Consider the following 19,815-nt stretch of genomic DNA (forward strand, 5'->3'; position numbering starts at 1 on the left):
TATTATTATTATTATTATTATTATTATTATTATTATTATTATTATTATTATTATTATTATTATTATTATTATTATTATTATTATCAAAACGCTAAACCCACAAGGGTTCAACAATAAAAATACTCTAATCTCTCAAATATAAATGAAAGTAAACTCACTGTATATTCACACAAATATTCACCTCTAAGTGGTATATACAGAATGCTATCAAATTTAATAATAGTGCGCAGCCATACATTCAGGTTACTGTTAGGATTTGACGCAGCCTGGATAAGCCTACCCACAGCTAGCCAGTTCACTTACCATTGGTTAGAAGGTTGCTAGCTGGCTAGTTGTTTCACTGGCAATATAAACACAAATGCAGTATAATGTGATCCTTTATTGACTACGTTTCGCCCACACAGTGGGCTTTTTCAAGTCACAAACAGAACTACCTGGGGTGGAAGGAACGCGAGTATTTATAGTCCGGCTGAGGTCAGGTGAAGAATGCTGCATCTGATGATGTACCGAGTGCGTATTGGTGTTCTGAAATACGTGTTTGGAGGTCCCTTGACCTCCAAACACGTATTTCAGAACACCAATACGCAAGCAGGTCTGACGACACAAGGAATGCCTGCGTACAACACCGTAATTCACACAACCACTTGATAAACTACAGAAACTCAAGACTTATCGCCACAGAAGACAACACTCAATACCGAAGAATCCTGGAATCATCACTTATTTCTATATCCGACAACTTCAACCAGAATAGTGGCTTCTATAACATAGCTGAACCACTTGCCAAGAAACTTCTTCATCGCTATCCCACATAAGAACACTGTAGAAGGTCTGCTCACAAACTTATCCAATCTCCTTTCCAAGCTACCCAAGTTTTTAGACTCTACAACCCCACTCGGTACATCATCAGATGCAGCATTCTTCACCTGACCTCAGCCGGACTATAAATACTCGCGTTCCTTCCACCCCAGGTAGTTCTGTTTGTGACTTGAAAAAGCCCACTGTGTGGGCGAAACGTAGTCAATAAAGGATCACATTATACTGCATTTGTGTTTATATTGCCATTGTGTCGGTATTTTATACCATTATTTCCACAGTTGTTTCACTGTTGGACTCAACGAGAGTCACTTAAGGTTGCATGTTGCATGTCGCCTGTACACTGCTAGTAGAGGATATTTTAATCACTTAAATATGGATTAAAGAAATCTCTCGGTGTATATACACTGTGAGATATATTCCTCTCATTGTAAAGGGGCACACTGGTCAACGTTATGGCCTTTTATATTGGCTGGTGCCGCCTCCAAGTGCCTGCACAATGACCACAGAGCAGTTTATTGCTTGCATAGCCTAACGACTTCTCTCTCTCTCTCTCTATGTATATATATATATATATATATATATATATATATATATATATATATATATATATATATATATATATATATATATATATATATATATATATATATATATATATATATATATATATATATATATATCAAACACGCGTGAGCGTGTTTGATAGGAGTGAATGGAGACAAATGCTTTTTAATACTTGACGTGCTGTTGGAGTGTGAGCAAAGTAACATTTATGAAGGGATTCAGGGAAACCGGCAGGCCGGACTTGAGTCCTGGAGATGGGAAGTAGAGTGCCTGCACTCTGAAGGAGGGGTGTTAATGTTGCAGTTTAAAAACTGTAGTGTAAAGCACCCTTCTGGCAAGACAGTGATGGAGTGAATGATGGTGAAAGTTTTTCTTTTTCGGGCCACCCTGCCTTGGTGGGAATCGGCCAGTGTGATAATAAAATAAAAATATATATATATGCTCATCATAGAAACCAAGGACCACAGGGCGACCAGCTTCCTCTTTCAGAGACTCAGTGTTGCGATCCAGAGAGGAAATGCCTGCAGCATTCTGGGCACGCGGCCCACCGCAGGGGAGCTGGACGAAGTATTCGAGATGTAGCTCTGAGTTACCTATGTTGTTTTACTTTGTATCATATTTTTGTGAATGTTTCGTCAATGTATTTTGTCTTTAAATAAAATATACATACATAATATAGGGGGTGGTAGGAGAAAATTCTCAAACAGCTTCAGGGAGAATCTTGAGTTTTTCCTGAAGCAAGTTTATTCTTTTCTCTGAGGATGAGGGTCCCCATGACAGTTCTAGAGGTGGTACCTCCCTATATTTATATATATATATATATATATATATATATATATATATATATATAATTATATGTATATATATATATATATATATATATATATATAATTATATGTATATATATATATAATTATATGTATATATATATATATATATATATATATATATATATATATATATATATATATATATGTCGTGCCGAATAGGCAGAACTTGCGATCTTGGCTTAAATAGCAATGTTCAATTTGTCATATAGGACAAGCTAAAATTTGTGTATGCAATAATTTCGCCAAAATCATTCTGAACCTAACGAAAAAAATATATTTCACTGTGTTAGGCTAGTATTAAATTACTGTAAACAAATCTAAAATATATTTAGTTGGGTTAGGCTAAAATAAATTGTTCTTGTTATAATAAGGTTAGGTAACTTTTCTAAGATACTTCTGGTGCAAATTTAAAAAAATTTACATTAACATTAATGAAAAATATATATCTTTAAACGTATAAGAGAAAATTTCAGAAAGGACTTAATTTTAATTGAGTTCTTGCTAATTGACCAGTTTTACATATTCGGCACGACATATACATATATATATACATATATATATATGTATATATATATATATGTATATATATATATATATATATATATATATATATATATATATATATATATATATGTCGTGCCGAATAGGCAGAACTTGCCATCTTGGCTTAAATAGCAACGCTCATCTTGCCATATAGGACAAGTGAAAATTTGTGTATGCAATAATTTCGCCAAAATCATTCTGAACCTAACGAAAAAAATATATTTCACTGTGTTTGTTTAGTATTAAATTATTGTAAACAAATCTAAAATATATTTATTTGGGTTAGTCTAAAATAAATTGCGCTTGTTATAATAAGGTTAGGTAAGTTTTCTAAGTTCCTTTTGGTGCAAAATTATAAATTTTTACATTAACATTAATGAAAAAAATATATCTTTAAACGTATAAGAGAAAATTTTAGAAAGGACTTAATTTTAAATGAGTTCTTGCTAATTGACCAGTTTTACATATTCGGCACGACATATATATATATATATATATATATATATATATATATATATATATATATATATATATATATATATATATATATATATATATATATATATATATATATATATATATATATATATATATATATATATATATATATATAACTTATTCATTAACTTAATATCTGATCTTAGGAGAGAAGTGCCAGTATAGACCCAGGCTATAAGAACTGCCATTCCTCTACCGGACTACGAGAACTACGACTCGCAACCCAGGTTACAACTGCTACTCCCAGTCCAGCGGTAGAACTGAGAGAGAGAGAGAGAGAGAGCGAAAGAGAGAGAGAGAGAGACAGACAGACAGAGAGAGCATAATGATGTCAACGAGATAGTCAGTTGATCAAATGAAAATACTGGCCCACAGATGGCTCCAATTTCATCCTGTTCCCTTCTTGTATGTTTCTTAACAATAAAAATGCTTTCAAATGAGCTGATGTAGGTAACAGCTCTTAGCTTGTCAATAAAGTTAGGAATCCTTAACCTGTAAATAGTTTGTCAATAAAACTAAGGATCCTTAACCTTGTCAAACCCTGTGTAAACGAGAGCGAGAGAGAGAGAGAGAGAGAGAGAGAGAGAGAGAGAGAGAGAGAGAGAGAGAGAGAGAGACAGACAGACAGACAGACAGACAGACAGAGACACTATTAGCCTGTCCTGACCGAAGTTTTGGCGACAGTGACAACTCTAGGAACAAGTTGCTCACTTCACCTGAGAATCACAGAGGGCCCCTAACTTTATTACTGCAGGCCCGTACTAAATGGCCCATAATTCAATTATGGCATGCCTACACTGAGGGGGAAACTTAAGTCATTTATGGTACGCCTACAATGAGAAGAAGGGCCCCTACACTGAAGGGCCTCCATACTGAGAAGAAGGGCCCCTACACTGAAGGGCCTCCATACTGAGAAGAAGGGCCCCTACACTGAAGGGCCTCCATACTGAGAAGAAGGGCCCCTACGCTGAGAGTAAGGGGCCCCCACACTGAGAGGAAGGGGCCCCTCACACTGACATGACGACCTTCACTTGCAACTTGTCAGGGAACTTATGCAAAGTAACGACAAGGGTTAGCATTGCTTAGTTCATATCATTTTCCTGGCTTTGTGTAACCCCTGAGAATTTAGCCCTTGCTCGTGCATATAATAATAATAATAATAATAATAATAATAATAATAATAATAATAATAATAATAATAATAATAATAATGATAATAATATAAAAAATAATAGTAATAATAATAATAATAATAATAATAATAATAATAATAATAATAATAATACATCGACACCATGCCTAACCCTTCTAGGGTAGGGTAGGTGTCTGAGCCCGAGCCTTTAGCTCATAAGACTGTCATTCCCATTTGCCCCCTTGGGGCGGAGATGGCAGGCCAGAGAGGCCTAGCTTGTGGCTAGGCCTGGGGACAGTTGGTCCCAAAGATGAGGAGGTATTTGTGCCTCCTCCCATGGGAGACTTAGGTCTCAGACACTCCCTAAAGAGGGAGCCAAGGCCGGGCCACCACTTGGAAAAGGCCCGGGCCGGGAGAATACCGGCGAATCTTGAATAATAATAATAATAATAAAATAAATAATAATAATAATAATATCAATAATAATAATAATAATTATAATAATAATAATAATAATAATAATAATAATAATAATGATAATTATAATAATAATTATAATAATAATTATAATAATAATTATAATAATGCCCTCTAGTGTCATCAGAATTTTTTCTCCTCCCGTCAAATATTTTCTTTTCATATAAGCTTTGATTCACAGGAATATTCCTCCTCCATCTTACTCGCCCTGACTCGATTATGACTCTTTATTTTCTGCCTTTTTCCCTTTCATATATCTCCCATTATTTTTGTGCCATTTTTCAGTTCTTTTGTAATAGTTTTTTTTTCCTTCACCTGAAACCCAATTTTCCACGGGTTATATTCTCCCAATATCTCGAGTATGTATCTCTCAATCTCTTTCTCTCTCTCGCTCTCTCTCTCTCTCTCTCTCTCTCTCTCTCTCTCTCTCTCTCTCTCTCTCTCTCTCTTGCATCCAGTTGCTCCTAACACGCTCACACAAGCCTGTTGGGTGTCCAATCCCTTATCACTCAAAACCTACTTTACCTCCTCCCTCCGACCTTTCCTAGGACGACCCCTCCTTCCCTCCACCCCAGATTTATAGGCCCTTCTATTCATCCTATTTTGTTCCTTCCTCTCTAAAAGTCCAGACTACCACAACAACTCCTAATCAGCCCTCTGAATAATACTTTTGGTAACGCCACACCGCCTTCTAATCTCACCCCCACAAAAAAAGCGAAATTCTCTGCGTAATATTCACGTAACACATTGCCCTTCAACACGTCTTTTCCGCCTCCAAATCCCCGCCTCACACTGAAAACCCATGTAGATAATGAACCTTAATGACAAAGTCTGAAGGTCTAAAAGGGACTTCGGTAGATTTAATGACAAAGACCACATTTCTAATGGCAGAGTCTGCTGGTTTTATGAAGGATTTTGCAGGTCAGTGGCGAAGTCTGCAGGTCTATTGAGGACGTCTCTCCGTGTTTACACTGCAAGGTGCTATTTTTCTGCCTTCACATATTGTTATTTTTCTGCCTTCACATACTGTTATTTTTCTGCCTTCGCATATTGTTATTTTTCTGCCTTCACATACTGCTATTTTTCTGCCTTCACATACTGTTATTTTTCTGCCTTCACATACTGCTATTTTTCTGCCTTCACATACTGCTATTTTTCTGCCTTCACATACTGCTATTTTTCTGCCTTCACATACTGCTATTTTTCTTCCTTCACATACTGTTATTTTTCTAGCTTCACGTACTGCTATTTTTCTGCCTTCACATACTGTTATTATTCTGCCTTCACATACTGCTATTTTTCTGCCTTCACATACTGGTGTACCCATTTTCCACCTTTCAGCGATCACTGCCAGAGAGTAAGAATTGGCCACTTTTCAACACCAGTAAAGAGTAAGGGTTTAAAGTCACCTGGTAATTTTATTTTGCTTGGGAGTGTGGTGATCCTGGGTCGGGTTTCAGTGGTGGAGGGTTTGTGTGTGTGAAGCCTTACGCACAGCACCAGTGTTACATGTAAACTAGCTTCGGTGGACCGTGTTATGGTAGACTAGAAAGACACTTGGCAACATTTCGCCCTTGGTAGAGTTTTATCTGCCGTGACTTGATAAAGCTTTACCCTGAGCACTACATGTCTCAGGGCAAGTAAATTGCTGTACCATCTCTTCGTGTTAATCATCCAAATATAATTTTCTTCCCCTTTTTTTTTTCTTCTTCTTCTTCTTCTTCTTCTTCTTCTTCTTCTTCTTCTTCTTCTTCTTCTTCTTCTTCTTCTTCTTCTTCTTCTTCTTCTTCTTCTTCTTCTTCTTCTTCTTCTTCTTCCTCTTCTTCGTCTTCGTCTTACCATACATGTCAACAGTACCCACCACTGTAGTTTCTCTTGTCCCATGCACCTTGCTACAAATATTTACATCTGAAAAATTTTAATGTAGCTCTTCCCACCCACTCATCCGTTCTCCCATCCTCTCCTTTTATGTTTCTCCTTTTCTCTCAAAGCGGTTCTTCAATATAATTTTTTTATTTACTCATTATTTTATACATTTGTTTTCCTTGAGTTACCTTTCCAACTTGTTTATTTACTTTTCCTTATTCTCTTTTCTGGCAAGTCCTTCCCTGTTGCCTCTCCCTGCTAGCTTCTCTCTCTCTCTCTCTTTTTCTCTCCTCCCTCTCCTTGCAAGTCTCCCTTCTACCTGCTCCTCTTGCAACCTTTTCCACCTCTTAGCAAGTCTCTCTCCCTCTTGCTAGTCGCTCCCTCCTGCTCAACTTTCTACCTCAGTGTAACTTCAAAGTTTTTTTTACCTCTGGAGCGGGTTAGGTCGAGGTTTACCTGCATCACTCATGCAAGTGAGGTAAACAAAGTCTTGTTAATCCAACTTACATTACAACCTGGGATGGATTAATTTAAACTTGACAAGCCTGAACATTACAATTCGCAGATGCTCATGTTTTGTGATAGAAGATGAGCAAAGGTCAGGCCACAGACGTAAAGGAAACGAAGGTCATAGTGGGGAAGAAAGTAAGGTGGAACAAACAAGTCCCGAAGCACCTGAAGTGCAGAGGTTAGGTCACAAGGATTCGGTCACATCCGTTAGAAATGCGAAGGTCAGGACACAAAGATGAGGTCACATATAAAGAATAAAAATCAAATGTGTGTTTGCACTTCTCGTGACCTATTATTTGTTTATCATTTAATCTTACATCATATATTTCTGTCATTTCAAATCTCTCTCTCTCTCTCTCTCTCTCTCTCTCTCATCATCTCCAGTTATTTACTCTTCCTTCTTTCCCCTCACTATCCTGCTTGCTTCCACCTTTGACCCTTTTTTCCCTCTTCCTCTTCATTGCCATTCTTCCCTCCTACATCTGTTTCTCTCTTAATCCTCTTCTAGAGCTGAAATACAATGTTGATTCACCACTCCAGGTGCAATGATTACAAAGACAGGTCAAGAAGAGACGAGCGTGTGGACAGAGGGAGAGGAGACTCTGGCAATACTGAATTGTTATTGCTGTATATATAACAATGGTGGTGTGTTGAGGCATCTGTGGAAGGAAAATTTATCTATGAAAGTAAAACTTGCAATATACCAGAATATAGCGATACCAACACCTTTATATGGTGTTACATGGTGCTATGCAGCAAGAGGGAGGCACTGGATTCATCATGTCTGGGAACAACGTATGGTGTGAATATTCTTCATATAATTCTCAGCGTAGAAGGTAAAAGATAGCGCGGGGTTGTCAGAGGTATAATTCAGAGGCCTCTGAAAGTGTTGAAGTGGATTGGGCATCCAGAATGATGGAGCGGAATAGAATAACCAAAAGGGTTTATAAATCTGGGGTGGATAGTAAGGTTAAGGGGTCGTCACAGGAAGGAGAAAAATGGTATACAATACACCAATGTATTATATTGCATTAATGTCTTTATTCGTCCCAGGAAGGGTTGGAATGAAGGGGCAGAGGAGGTGTTGAGTGTTAAAGGCTAGAAGTGTGGGGTGATTTTTTATGAATTAATGTGCTGTTGGAGTGTGAGCATGGTACCTTTTATATGAAGAGATTTAGAGAAACATTTTAGTAGGACAAGAATCCTGCAGTGGTAAGGAGGGGTAGGGATATTGCAGCTCGGGGAGCCATTTGCATTGTGACGTCTGTATACTACTTGTGGCTCCAGGTGGTGTAGTTGAGGGTGGCTGTGGGTCTACCTACCTGGAGTCTACCTGGAGGGCATTCCGGGGATCAACGCCCCCGCGGCCCGGTCCATGACCAGGCCTCCCGGTAGATAGGGCCTGATCAACGAGGCTGCTACTGCTGGCCGCACACAATCCAACGTACGAACCACATCCCGGCTGATCCGGCACCGTCTTTAGGTATCTGTCCAGCTCCCTCTTGATGACAACCAGGAGTCTACTGGTAATGCCCCTTATTGCTGGTCTGAGGCTGTTGAACAGTCTTGGGCCCAGGACACTTATTGCGTTTTCTTTTAGTGTACCAGTGGGGGTATGTTGCATCGCCTGCCAAGTCTTTTGCTTTGTTATAGATTAATTCTTCCATAAATGTATCTCACAAGTTCACCCAGATATTATAATAACGAGTAATATTATTATTAGGGGAGAGCGCTCAATCCGTAGGAATTATTCAGCGACTATGGGAAGATGGAAGGAATTCAAGCGGCTTAATTCAGGGAAGTGGAACGCAGTTCCAATTCCCTAGATCAAGAGCCCTCACCAGCATCAAGGTGAGGGATATTTAAAGAGTATCAGTAAGATTATTATTATATATTAAATTTAATAAATTTCACCTGACAAAATATTTCACGTCTCCTGAAGAGGACCACAGATAAAGGTCGACATGAACAGCCCTTACCGTGTTCGTTGTTTCATTTAAGTCTCCAAGTGTGTGTTTCAGTTTCCACGGTTATACAGATTGAAAGTGGATCCTGAGTCTCTTTTATACAGAAATAATCCACAGTTTATTGTCATTTTTTTAAAAGGACGACTACAATAAAACACTGTAATGACGTATTGAAATTAAGACATTCAGTCAAATTTTATTGAAATCAAGACATTCAGTCAGATTTTATTGATAGAAGAAACATTAATTCACTTGTGTAACAGCCAAATATATGCACATAATTCTGGTGATCCAGTGACCTCAGGCCTGTGTGGAATATACATCAAACCTATGTATGTATGTATGTATATATATATATATATATATATATATATATATATATATATATATATATATATATATATATATATATATATATATATATATATATATATATATATATATATATATATATATATATATGCAAAACAACCACTCTGAAAGAATAGAGAAATTCCAAGCGCTTTCGTGACTACTCACATTATCAAGTTGGCTCGCCGCGCGTCACGTGTTTAACCGTTGTGGGATCTGATAGTGAGGTGCTGGCCAGACCCCTTATATAGCTTCCTTGGATGCTTCACTTTCATAGTTCCTTGATAATGTGAGTAGTCACGAAAGCGCTTGGAATTTCTCTATTCTTTCAGAGTGGTTGTTTTGCATATTTTGAAATCACCTGTTTACTGTGATCTTATTGCATATATATATATATATATATATATATATATATATATATATATATATATATATATATATATACATATATACTTGTGTGTATACCTCTGGCCATATAATGTGGTGACCTCCTAAGATCAATGTGCTAGTTATACCGCGTTCTGGTTATCTTAACCCTTATATGTCAACTATTATAACAACAAATGTCAAACATACTGTGTTGTGGCCTTTATTTACTCTTTTCATATATACCAAGAAATCCCTCTTGTTTTGACAGCGCTATCTATTCTAAAGACATAATTTCTCAATATATTACATACTACTTTTCAATATATATATTTTATAAACCTAAATTGTGGTATAAAATCTATGGAATTAATATAGTCTTGACAATATGAAAGACAAATGCAAGGAAGGGAGGGGATCCTTAAGGTGTTTTATAAAATCCGTATCTCATATATATATATATAAAGCTGATTTTTACAAGACATTTGGTTGCTAGCTTATTGAGTACATATCAGTAAGGAGTCTACCACTGTGATACAGAAAGCTAACTTCAGTGTGGTACACCACGTCTCCTCTATATTACCAATAACAAAAACTACGAAGACATAGTCACAGATTACCGGAGAAGCTCTTTGCTGGGTCAACGTTTCGCTTAATGTAGAGCTGCATCAAGTCAGGACTTGATAAAACTTCATACAAGGCCAAACATTTCCCCAACAAAAGCTTGCTCTGTATCGCGTGGCTTCTCTTCACCATGGTCGGCATTACACCATTCGGGTCTAACATAAACTAAATTTTATCACATGTAAAGTGAACTGGGCACTAGGCCCTGCGACAGAGTTGTGAAATAACTGCTGATGCATTTGTGGTAGAGAGCAGGAGAGACAAGGCAGAGTGTAGTGCAGACACTGAGCAGACACAGTGTATGCCTGTAGTGTAGTACAGACACAGTGTATGTCTACGGTGTAGTACAGACACAGTGTATGTCTACAGTGTAGTACAGACACAGTGTATGTCTACAGTGTAGTACAGACACAGTGTATGTCTACGGTGTAGTACAGACACAGTGTATGTCTACAGTGTAGTACAGACACAGTGTAAGCCTAGTGTAGTACACAGTGTATGTCTACAGTGTAGTACAGTCATAATGTCTACAGTGTAGTACAGACACATTACAAGCCTACAATGTAGTACACACAGAGTAGAACACACAGTGTATGCCTACACAGTGTAGTAGACACAGTGTGTATGTAGTGTATCCACAAAGGACTTGTGGGTCTTGGCATGACACTGCGGTAAAAGGATTGTTGGTGCAGTACAAACTTATAGACGGGGTTTCGGTCTGGGTAGAGCGAAACGTCGTATATAAGGAATTGACTTGCACGAGTAGTTCTCTACCTTACACGTGAGCAATACGTGCTACAAAATGCCCAGTATTTGCATCAACTTTCCAAATTTTATTGACTAAACATTGCAGCCATTACAGGTCGTATTGAATATAAATACAAAAAGCTTTCGTGATTATAAAATCGAGTCTTTTCTTGCTGACGAAAGCAAGCTTAGTGTGAGAGTTACAAATAGAAGTGAATTTTCTGCTTTTTCGCTGCATACTCATTCATGCTATGCATTTGAAATGCTTAGAAGCAGTGTCTGCAGCTCATTGGTTCTTTTGAATAACTCAAGAGCTCACATAATTAGACTCTAGAATGGTACTTTGTGTTTAGCGTGGCAGTGATAAATACATTTATATCTAAAATATATATACACAATACATATTTATTGCTTCTGAGGCAACCTTGGAGGCTTGGTAATGGGGATCCCACCGAATGACAAGCACAGTGAGGAATGAGTCAATTCACATCAGTGGAATGTTTTATACGACTGTATTCTCGTTTTGTGAGCGAATGTTTGCAGTCAGCCAGTGGTGCTTTATATTTCCTGTGGTTGATCAGCTGTCCACCACCTAAGCCAATGAAGAACTAACTACGTGAAGAAGTGAAGATCTAATTACTACTGTCACAATGCAGAACACGTCGAGAAATTCATCCTGACTAGAACAGATGGTGCCCCTGAACCAGCTTCTGCATTTCAACGCGTGGTGCTCCTGTATCAGCTGCTGCACTTACATACGGGGGTGCTCGTGTGCCAGCTGTGTGAAAACACATTTGCAGTCGATGCTGCGTAACTTGCTGTTGTCGGAACAGTTACACCTCACACCAGTATCCTAGGTGTTCCTGGATCGGCTGTTGCCAGAGCAGCTGTACAACACTTGTAAACACAATGCTTATTATACAAGCTCGATTTCAAGTCTCATCACTTCTGGACGGCTCTTCGAGGTGTCATCAAAGGTACGTAGCATTAATTTGTCATAAGGAAGGCGTGACTGGGCACTGAAGGTTAACCACGCATTGGCAATATCACACTCAACAAACATACTTGAGGAAGAGCAGCAATCCTCAAAGCCATTCAACATGTACAATTTTACCAATGCCAATCTTATTAATGTATGCTAATACCTTGCTTGAACTGTCTGAACCCTGTATGGCTGGGCTGTCGAAGTGGCAGGACCTGGGTCCTCTATTTATGGATAAAGCTACGTCATAAAAAAAAAATGTCTCGTTTAACATAGAGCGAAACGTTGTTCAAATAAAGGCTTATTTTTTCACACTTCTGTGTTTGTCAACATAATTCCTGGCGATAAGCCGTTTGTATAGTTCACTTCTTGGAATTTGATTTAAAAAATATTTACTGCAGCACCGGTTGCGACCCATTACTGTCTTGCCTATAAACACTGGATCATACCCAGAGCTGAATAAGACGTGGTCCATGTCACCTTAGTTCATTATTGATACTTATCAATTATGACTGGGTATGGTGTCCTTATTCTAAAAAAAATCCAAATTAAAACACAAATATATAAGATTCTTCTTCAGATCGACACAAATTTAAAAGATTCTGCTTCAGATCAAAGACGACAGTGAGGCTTCTCGGTGTGTTAGTTCACACCATCATGACTTCCCGATAAGAATGTTAATGTAAAATATTGTAAATTCTTCCTTGTTCAGAAAGGCTACATGCAGGACACTCTCTAAATATCAGAGAGAATCAGATGCATTGTAAATGCTAACGTTGTGGATCATGTTCATGGCAAGTTGAGATGGTGGCAACAGAAGTTGGCGAATGATTCACCTCGTCAGCTGTGGCGAAGCAGGTCATGTGTGTATTCACCCCGTCAATTGTGACGAAGCAGGTGGTGTATGTATTCACCCTGTCAACTGTGACGAAGCAGGTGGTGTGTGTATTCACCCTGTCAACTGTGACGAAGCAGGTGGTGTGTGTATTCATCCTGTCAACTGTGACAAAGTAGGTGATGTGTGTATTCACCCCGTCAACTGTGACGAAGCAGGTGGTGTGTGTATTCACCCCGTCAACTGTGACGAAGCAGGTGGTGTGTGTATTCACCCCGTCAACTGTGACGAAGCAGGTGGTGTGTGTATTCACCCCGTCAACTGTGACGAAGCAGGTGGTGTGTGTACTCACCCCTCTACTGTGACGAATCCGTACAGTACCTTACTCATTGCCATCTTTGCCACCACCCATCACATTTACATTTAAAACGACGCCCTTTGTCTTTACTCTGCTTCACTATTTCTTATTCTAAATCAAATCACTGAATTAAAATCACAGCATCTTCCTTACTGGCCAGAAGTTATAATCATCTTTCTCGGCTAGGAGACCCAGCGCAAGTTTCCTTGAAGATGGCTTAAGGACTGACGGTAACAGGAATTACAGAGGCTTACAGCATTCCTCATACGGCATGCAGCTTCTGCAAAACTTGCAGACTCGCGACTGTGGATGCCAGAGCCACCAACAGCAGCGGCCGGAATGTGTAGATGTTATCCTGGGCTGTGTTGCAGTATGACCAGTCACAGGAACACACTTTCCGTGTTAGGATGATGGTCTTGTAGGTCTCACAGGAGTTGGTCATAATGGTGTCGTTGGTTGCACAGTTGCGATGAAAACTTTCCCATTCACCTGAGGAAGAAACCAACATTATTATTGTTGTTGTATTCATGGGCAAGGTCTATGGCTGCGGAATTTATACAGCACCTGGGAAATGGGAGGTTATCAGATTTGATACAAAGTCTTAATAATTAGGTACAGACTTGTTGCCAGGAACATGACTCACGAAATCGTAATGACTCTCTAAAGACTCATCGTGACTCTCTGATCGCGGGTTCTAATCCCATGGTATGTTTTTTTCGATACCGGGAAGGGATGGGTACACCCATTTCCTTCACTAGCACGAAGACAGCTAAATCCTAATGTAATCTTCAATTAACGACCATTAAAAGAAAAAGTTGGGTAATGACCAACCAGGTTACTGCCCATCTTAATCAGTCTTGCCAACATAAAAAAAAATACAACGACGCATAATTTGCGAAACATGGCAAATTTATTGTTTTGTAGTGACACGTTAAGTCCGCCATTACTAGACACTTAGAAATTATTACACCCGTGTATTAAAACTTTCCCCAGTATGATAAACAGCCCTGTAACTCATACAAAGCCCCCGGCCAGTGCATTATACTTCTCGCTATATTAAATTAAAAGTATAACAAATACTTTGGGGTTTATTACCAAGTGTACATCGGAAGTACATCACGCTGTGTACACATATTGAAAGAAAATAAAACTGTTATTCAGAAATTAGAATCGGGATAACAAAGTAACTCGCAGATTAAGGCAGAAATAGCGCGAGGAAAGTAAAGTAAAATGTAATAAACATATAATAAGGCAAAAGTAGAATTATTATTATTAAGGACAAATCTAATAAAGGAATAGCATGCAAATAAAGATAAGAAATGGAAGAGTAGAAGGAAATGTAAGGCAGTAGAGGACATGTAAGCGAGTAGATGGATATATAAGCTAGTGGATGGATATATAAGTGAGTAGAGGGATATATAAGCGAGTAGAGGGATATATAAGTGAGTAGAGGGATATATAAGCGAGTAGAGGGATATATAAGCGAGTAGAGGGATATATAAGTGAGTAGAGGGATATATAAGCGAGTAGAGGGATATATAAGCGAGTAGAGGGATATATAAGCGAGTAGAGGGATATATAAGCGAGTAGAGGGATATATAAGCGAGTAGAGGGATATATAAGCGAGTAGAGGGATATATAAGCGAGTAGAGGGATATATAAGTGAGTAGAGGGATATATAAGTGAGTATATGGATATATAAGCGAGTAGAGGGATATATAAGTGAGTAGAGGGATATATAAGCGAGTAGAGAGATATATAAGCGAGTAGAGGGATATATAAGCGAGTAGAAGGATATATAAGCGAGTAGAGGGATATATAAGCGAGCAGAGGGATATATAAGCGAGTAGAGGGATATATAAGCGAGTAGAGGGATATATAAGCGAGTAGAGGGATATATAAGCGAGTGGAGGGATATATAAGCGAGTAGAGGGATATATAAGCGAGTAGAGGGATATATAAGCGAGTAGAGGGATATATAAGCGAGTAGAGGGATATATAAGCGAGTAGATGGATATATAAGCGAGTGGAGGGATATATAAGCGAGTAGAGGGATATATAAGCGAGTAGAAGGATATATAAGCGAGTAGATGGATATATAAGCGAGTAGATGGATATATAAGCGAGTAGAGGGATATCTAAGCGAGTAGAGGGATATATAAGCAAGTAGAGGGATATATAAGCAAGTAGAGAGATATATAAGCAAGCAATTGGATATATAAGCAAGTAGATGGATATATAAATAAGCAGATGGATATATAAGCGAGTAGAAGAATATAAAAACAATAAAGGGATATGTAAGGAAGGAGAGGGTCATATAAACGAGTAGATGGATATAAAAGCAAGTAGAGGGATACATAAGCAAGTAGAGGGGTATATAAGCAAATAAAGGGATATATAAGCAAGTAGATGGATATAAAAACAAGACAGAATGAAGTCAAATGTAACCAAGAAATCATATGGGTAAATATTATATAGAGTGAGATGTATACTTAATGACAATAGATATGAATATTTTAAGTAGTGTTCATATTATATACATAAAGAAGTATACATATTATGTATAATAATAGAAGAGTAAAGGGAAATTACATTGCTGGGGATAAAGAATAGGGGAAGAGAGGGACAAGTGAAAAGAGAAAGCATGAGAGATAAAAAGATGGTAAAATATAAGACAGGAGGAAGCAGGAGGAAATAGAAAGAGTAAAAATGGAAGAAAGCTTAGAGTTTAAAGAAGAGGGAAGGAGACTAACGCAAGGAAGAGGGAGGAAAGATAATGGGGAAGAGGCAGAGGAAAAGAACGTAAGGAAGGATGACAAGGAGGAAGCATAACGAAGGGGAAAATGCCAGGGGAATGAAAGGCAGACATAAAGTTGAGGATTACAGAGAAGACACACGTTGCGGAACAAGCTTTTACTGAGACAACGTTTCGCTCTCTGAGAGCTTTATCAAGCCAACAGAGCGAAAAGTTGTCTCGATAAGATCTTGTTCCGCAACTTGTCTTGCCGGAAATGCTCTGTATAGCCAGGAGCTTATCATAAGCCCTATTATCATCCAAATTTGTAAAATTCTATGTATCATGTGGAAATATACTGTTTATTTTATTATTATTATTATTATTATTATTATTATTATTATTATTATTATTATTATTATTATTATTATTATTATTATTATTATGAAATACTGAGGGGGCAGGAGGTCACAGGGCTCCCCACTGAGTTTTACCATTGAGGTCGTAGACTGTCACAGACTCACAGCCGAGGCGACAGGAGCGAGATTCTATATGTTCTCTGGTGAAGTTATTATCTGTACAGCCGTCAATCCTGGTGCTGTTGCTGCGAGGTGAGAAGCTACACAGGAAGCACTGCACAGCCACACCTGTGGGGAACAAGGTACATTTATACACCCGTGGGAGCACATTGTTCCTGAATTCCCGCAGGACGCTGTTACACATCTGCAGGAACAGTGTACACTTTCACAGCAGTAACTGTGTTAAAATAACAACTTAAGTCTACCGCGTGTGTGTATATGTCACTCACAACAACAGTCTCTTTACTTTCTTTTAAAGTTATCAATTGTGGTGACTAACATTACTCTCAGCAAATATATGAAAAACATTTGCAAGCTGGCAACACACATGTCGTTCCTTTTTCCCCTCGTCAAGGGAATTGTTTTCAAACATTACGTCAAGTTTCTGCTTACATAATATTGTGTGCTTGACTTGACGGTTGAATGAGGACCCCGGCAGTGCTTAGAACCACCGAGAAAAGGCTTTAATTGAGCTCAAAGTTATTGAAGGAAAACACGATCCATCCTCAGGAACAATGAGGATCTAAACTGATCGAAGGGACACTCAGTGAGGACATATACTAAGCAGAGGGCCACCTGAATAAAGACCTAAACTGTGCTCAGGACCACATAATGAAGACCTAAATTGAGCTCAAAGCTATTGAGTGAATACCTAAATTGTGCTCACGAAGTGGAGACCTAAATTGAACTAAGGACACTCTTAGCAAATACCTAAAGTGAGTTCAGAATCACTTAGCAAAGACCAGAACTAAGGAGACAGATTTCTGATTCAGCATGTAAGTCGTATTTACCAACCTGTCTCAGCTATCTGGTATAGCACACAGTTTGTCGGGATGAAAGAGCTATCCAGTACACAAGGGGTCATTATAAGAATAATTCACCTGTACACTAATTTTGAGAGCATGTTAATAGTACCTTGAGTAAAATCTACAGGACTTAAGACTCTTCTGTCTTTACCTCTGACTAACTTTTGACCGTTGTCTACTCTCGCAGCCAGGCCACCCTGCTGACCTGGTCAACCAAACTGATGGTGCTTGTTGTGTGATGTATGGCTCTCACCATCATTCAACCGAGATGGAATATGCGTTTGAAAGCGAGATAATATGAATGATGAGAGGGGATGTGATGATACTTGTTACTTCAAGCATCATAACTGTAGCACTCTGCCTCATTATCTGCTGGAATAAGCAAGCCATAGTTCAGGTGTCTTTGAGTAGCAGCTTCATCGTTCTGCACCATGTTGTATGTACCAGCGCACGCTCTCATTATTTACCTTTAGCTGGGGAAAGAGCTGTCTTGGTTAGCGAGAGGTTAGGTGTCTGCGGGAGATCATAGGGATCTGAACCTCCACAGAAGATGAAATGGAAAGAGACCAAGCTGAGTGTGCTGAGTGAATGGAAGACTGAGCTAGGAGTAAATTCAAATACATTAATATATAGCTACCCTTTATCCCAGTAATATTGCCCTATTTCTTTATAAGACTGAGTATTATTATAGTCATGGAATTATAAAAGTGAACTCTTTAATAACAGTCTTTACTGCTACCTATATAGCTTCTACTGCTAATAAAAGTAATCCTCACCCCCCTCCACAACTCTTTCACCTGCCCACATTACGCAGATGCTTCATGCTTCACATCTGTATTTCACATTCGTCTGTTTCTTCACCCGATTATTGATTCATGGGTGACACCTGTGCTGTGTGTCCCCCACCTCCCGTCCTCCATACAAAGGTGTTCCAAGACTCTCAGAGTCGAGACGGACTTCTCTTGTCACTTTTAGTAAACACCCGTCACTAGCAGTAATACCTCCATTCATGTTCTTAATTCTTCAATAGCAACTCTTCATTTTTAACTAACTTTTTCGACAGTTCTACTTCGTATCATCATTATTATTATTATTATTATTATTCATATCTTAGCTGGGAATCACTCACCTGGTAAAGCTCGACAAGGGGCGAAGCGTAGACATTATGAGCGTCCTTAGCAAATGTCTTTTTATGTGAGTAGGTCCCCACACCTGCTGTCGTATTAATACTCCTAGTTACTCGTCTCTCTAATTCTGCATGATGTAACTAGGTCCCCACACCTACTGTCGTATTAATACTCCTAGTTACTCGTCTCTCTAATTCTGCATGATGTAAGTAGGTCCCTGCACCTGCTGTCGTGTTAACACTCCTCGTTGCTCGCCTCTACAATAATTCTCTATCATTAAAAGTTCATGTTCTATGACTAGTTAGTAAATGGGGTTTCAAACCTATCGCCTCTCCCATAATCATTAAAAGAGGGGTTAAAATACAATGTCAAGTGTATAAACCGTCCTGTCTTTGGCTGACAGTCGTTATCTCATTAGTATCTAAATTTATCTGCTGTCTACTGATGCCCCAACTAACTCCACGAACTAATCTCACTTCTTTGATGGTCTTACTGAGCCTGAGGGAGAAGTGGCTTTCAATTTCGCGACTCTTAATGATGTGGAGCAAGTTAGTCATCAACCTACACGTGTCCTGGGTCAACATTCAACACACTCCCTCCGTCTATCTCTTTTCATTTCACTGGTCTCTCGTGTTCTTTTGCTAAATGTGCTTTCTTTAGGAACTCCTGTAAACATCATCTTCTCATCTTACTCTATGGTATTCCCTCCCTCATATACAGCGATATTTACTAACCGTGTAGAATCAATAAATCATTTAAACTACTATGGTTTAGCGCTTCTTTTTGGTTATAATAATAATAGTTTAAACTACTAGGAAAGCATCAAAGCACTTGCAATGTATTTTCTGGAACGAAGAACAGAGATACCTGATACCTGATATTGTATACACAGAAGATATTGAAGTACCAGGGCCCAACTCTGAGTACCTCCATAACAACATACTGGGGTGAGAGATTTGGGAAGAGGTGTAAAACAGGCCCAGTAGAAAATAGCAGAGCCATGAGCACAATGCGAGAACACTCTGTCAACATCCGTGATACAGGATTTTTCAACATGCTTCTAGAAGATATCAGAAATAACGCCGGAGCAAATGCAGAAGT

General features: G+C 38.6%; 1 protein-coding gene across 6 annotated transcripts in view; it reads right to left on the reverse strand.

Annotated features, from left to right (window-relative positions):
* Positions 1 to 9,369: 9,369 nt before the first annotated feature.
* Positions 9,370 to 19,815, reverse strand: part of LOC128691112 (uncharacterized) — a 343,519-nt gene continuing 333,073 nt past the window's right edge. For all 6 annotated transcript variants that reach the window (XM_070089167.1, XM_070089170.1, XM_070089165.1 and 3 more), the window contains 2 exons: positions 16,698 to 16,850; positions 9,370 to 13,958 (listed from right to left, as the gene is read on the reverse strand). In XM_070089167.1, coding sequence (XP_069945268.1) covers positions 13,732 to 13,958; positions 16,698 to 16,850 — 380 coding nt within the window. In that variant the 3' untranslated portion in view covers positions 9,370 to 13,731. The remainder of the gene's footprint in view (positions 13,959 to 16,697; positions 16,851 to 19,815) is intronic.

This window comes from Cherax quadricarinatus, chromosome 27 (genome assembly GCF_038502225.1).
Source record: "Cherax quadricarinatus isolate ZL_2023a chromosome 27, ASM3850222v1, whole genome shotgun sequence".
Lineage (NCBI taxonomy): Eukaryota > Metazoa > Arthropoda > Malacostraca > Decapoda > Parastacidae > Cherax > Cherax quadricarinatus.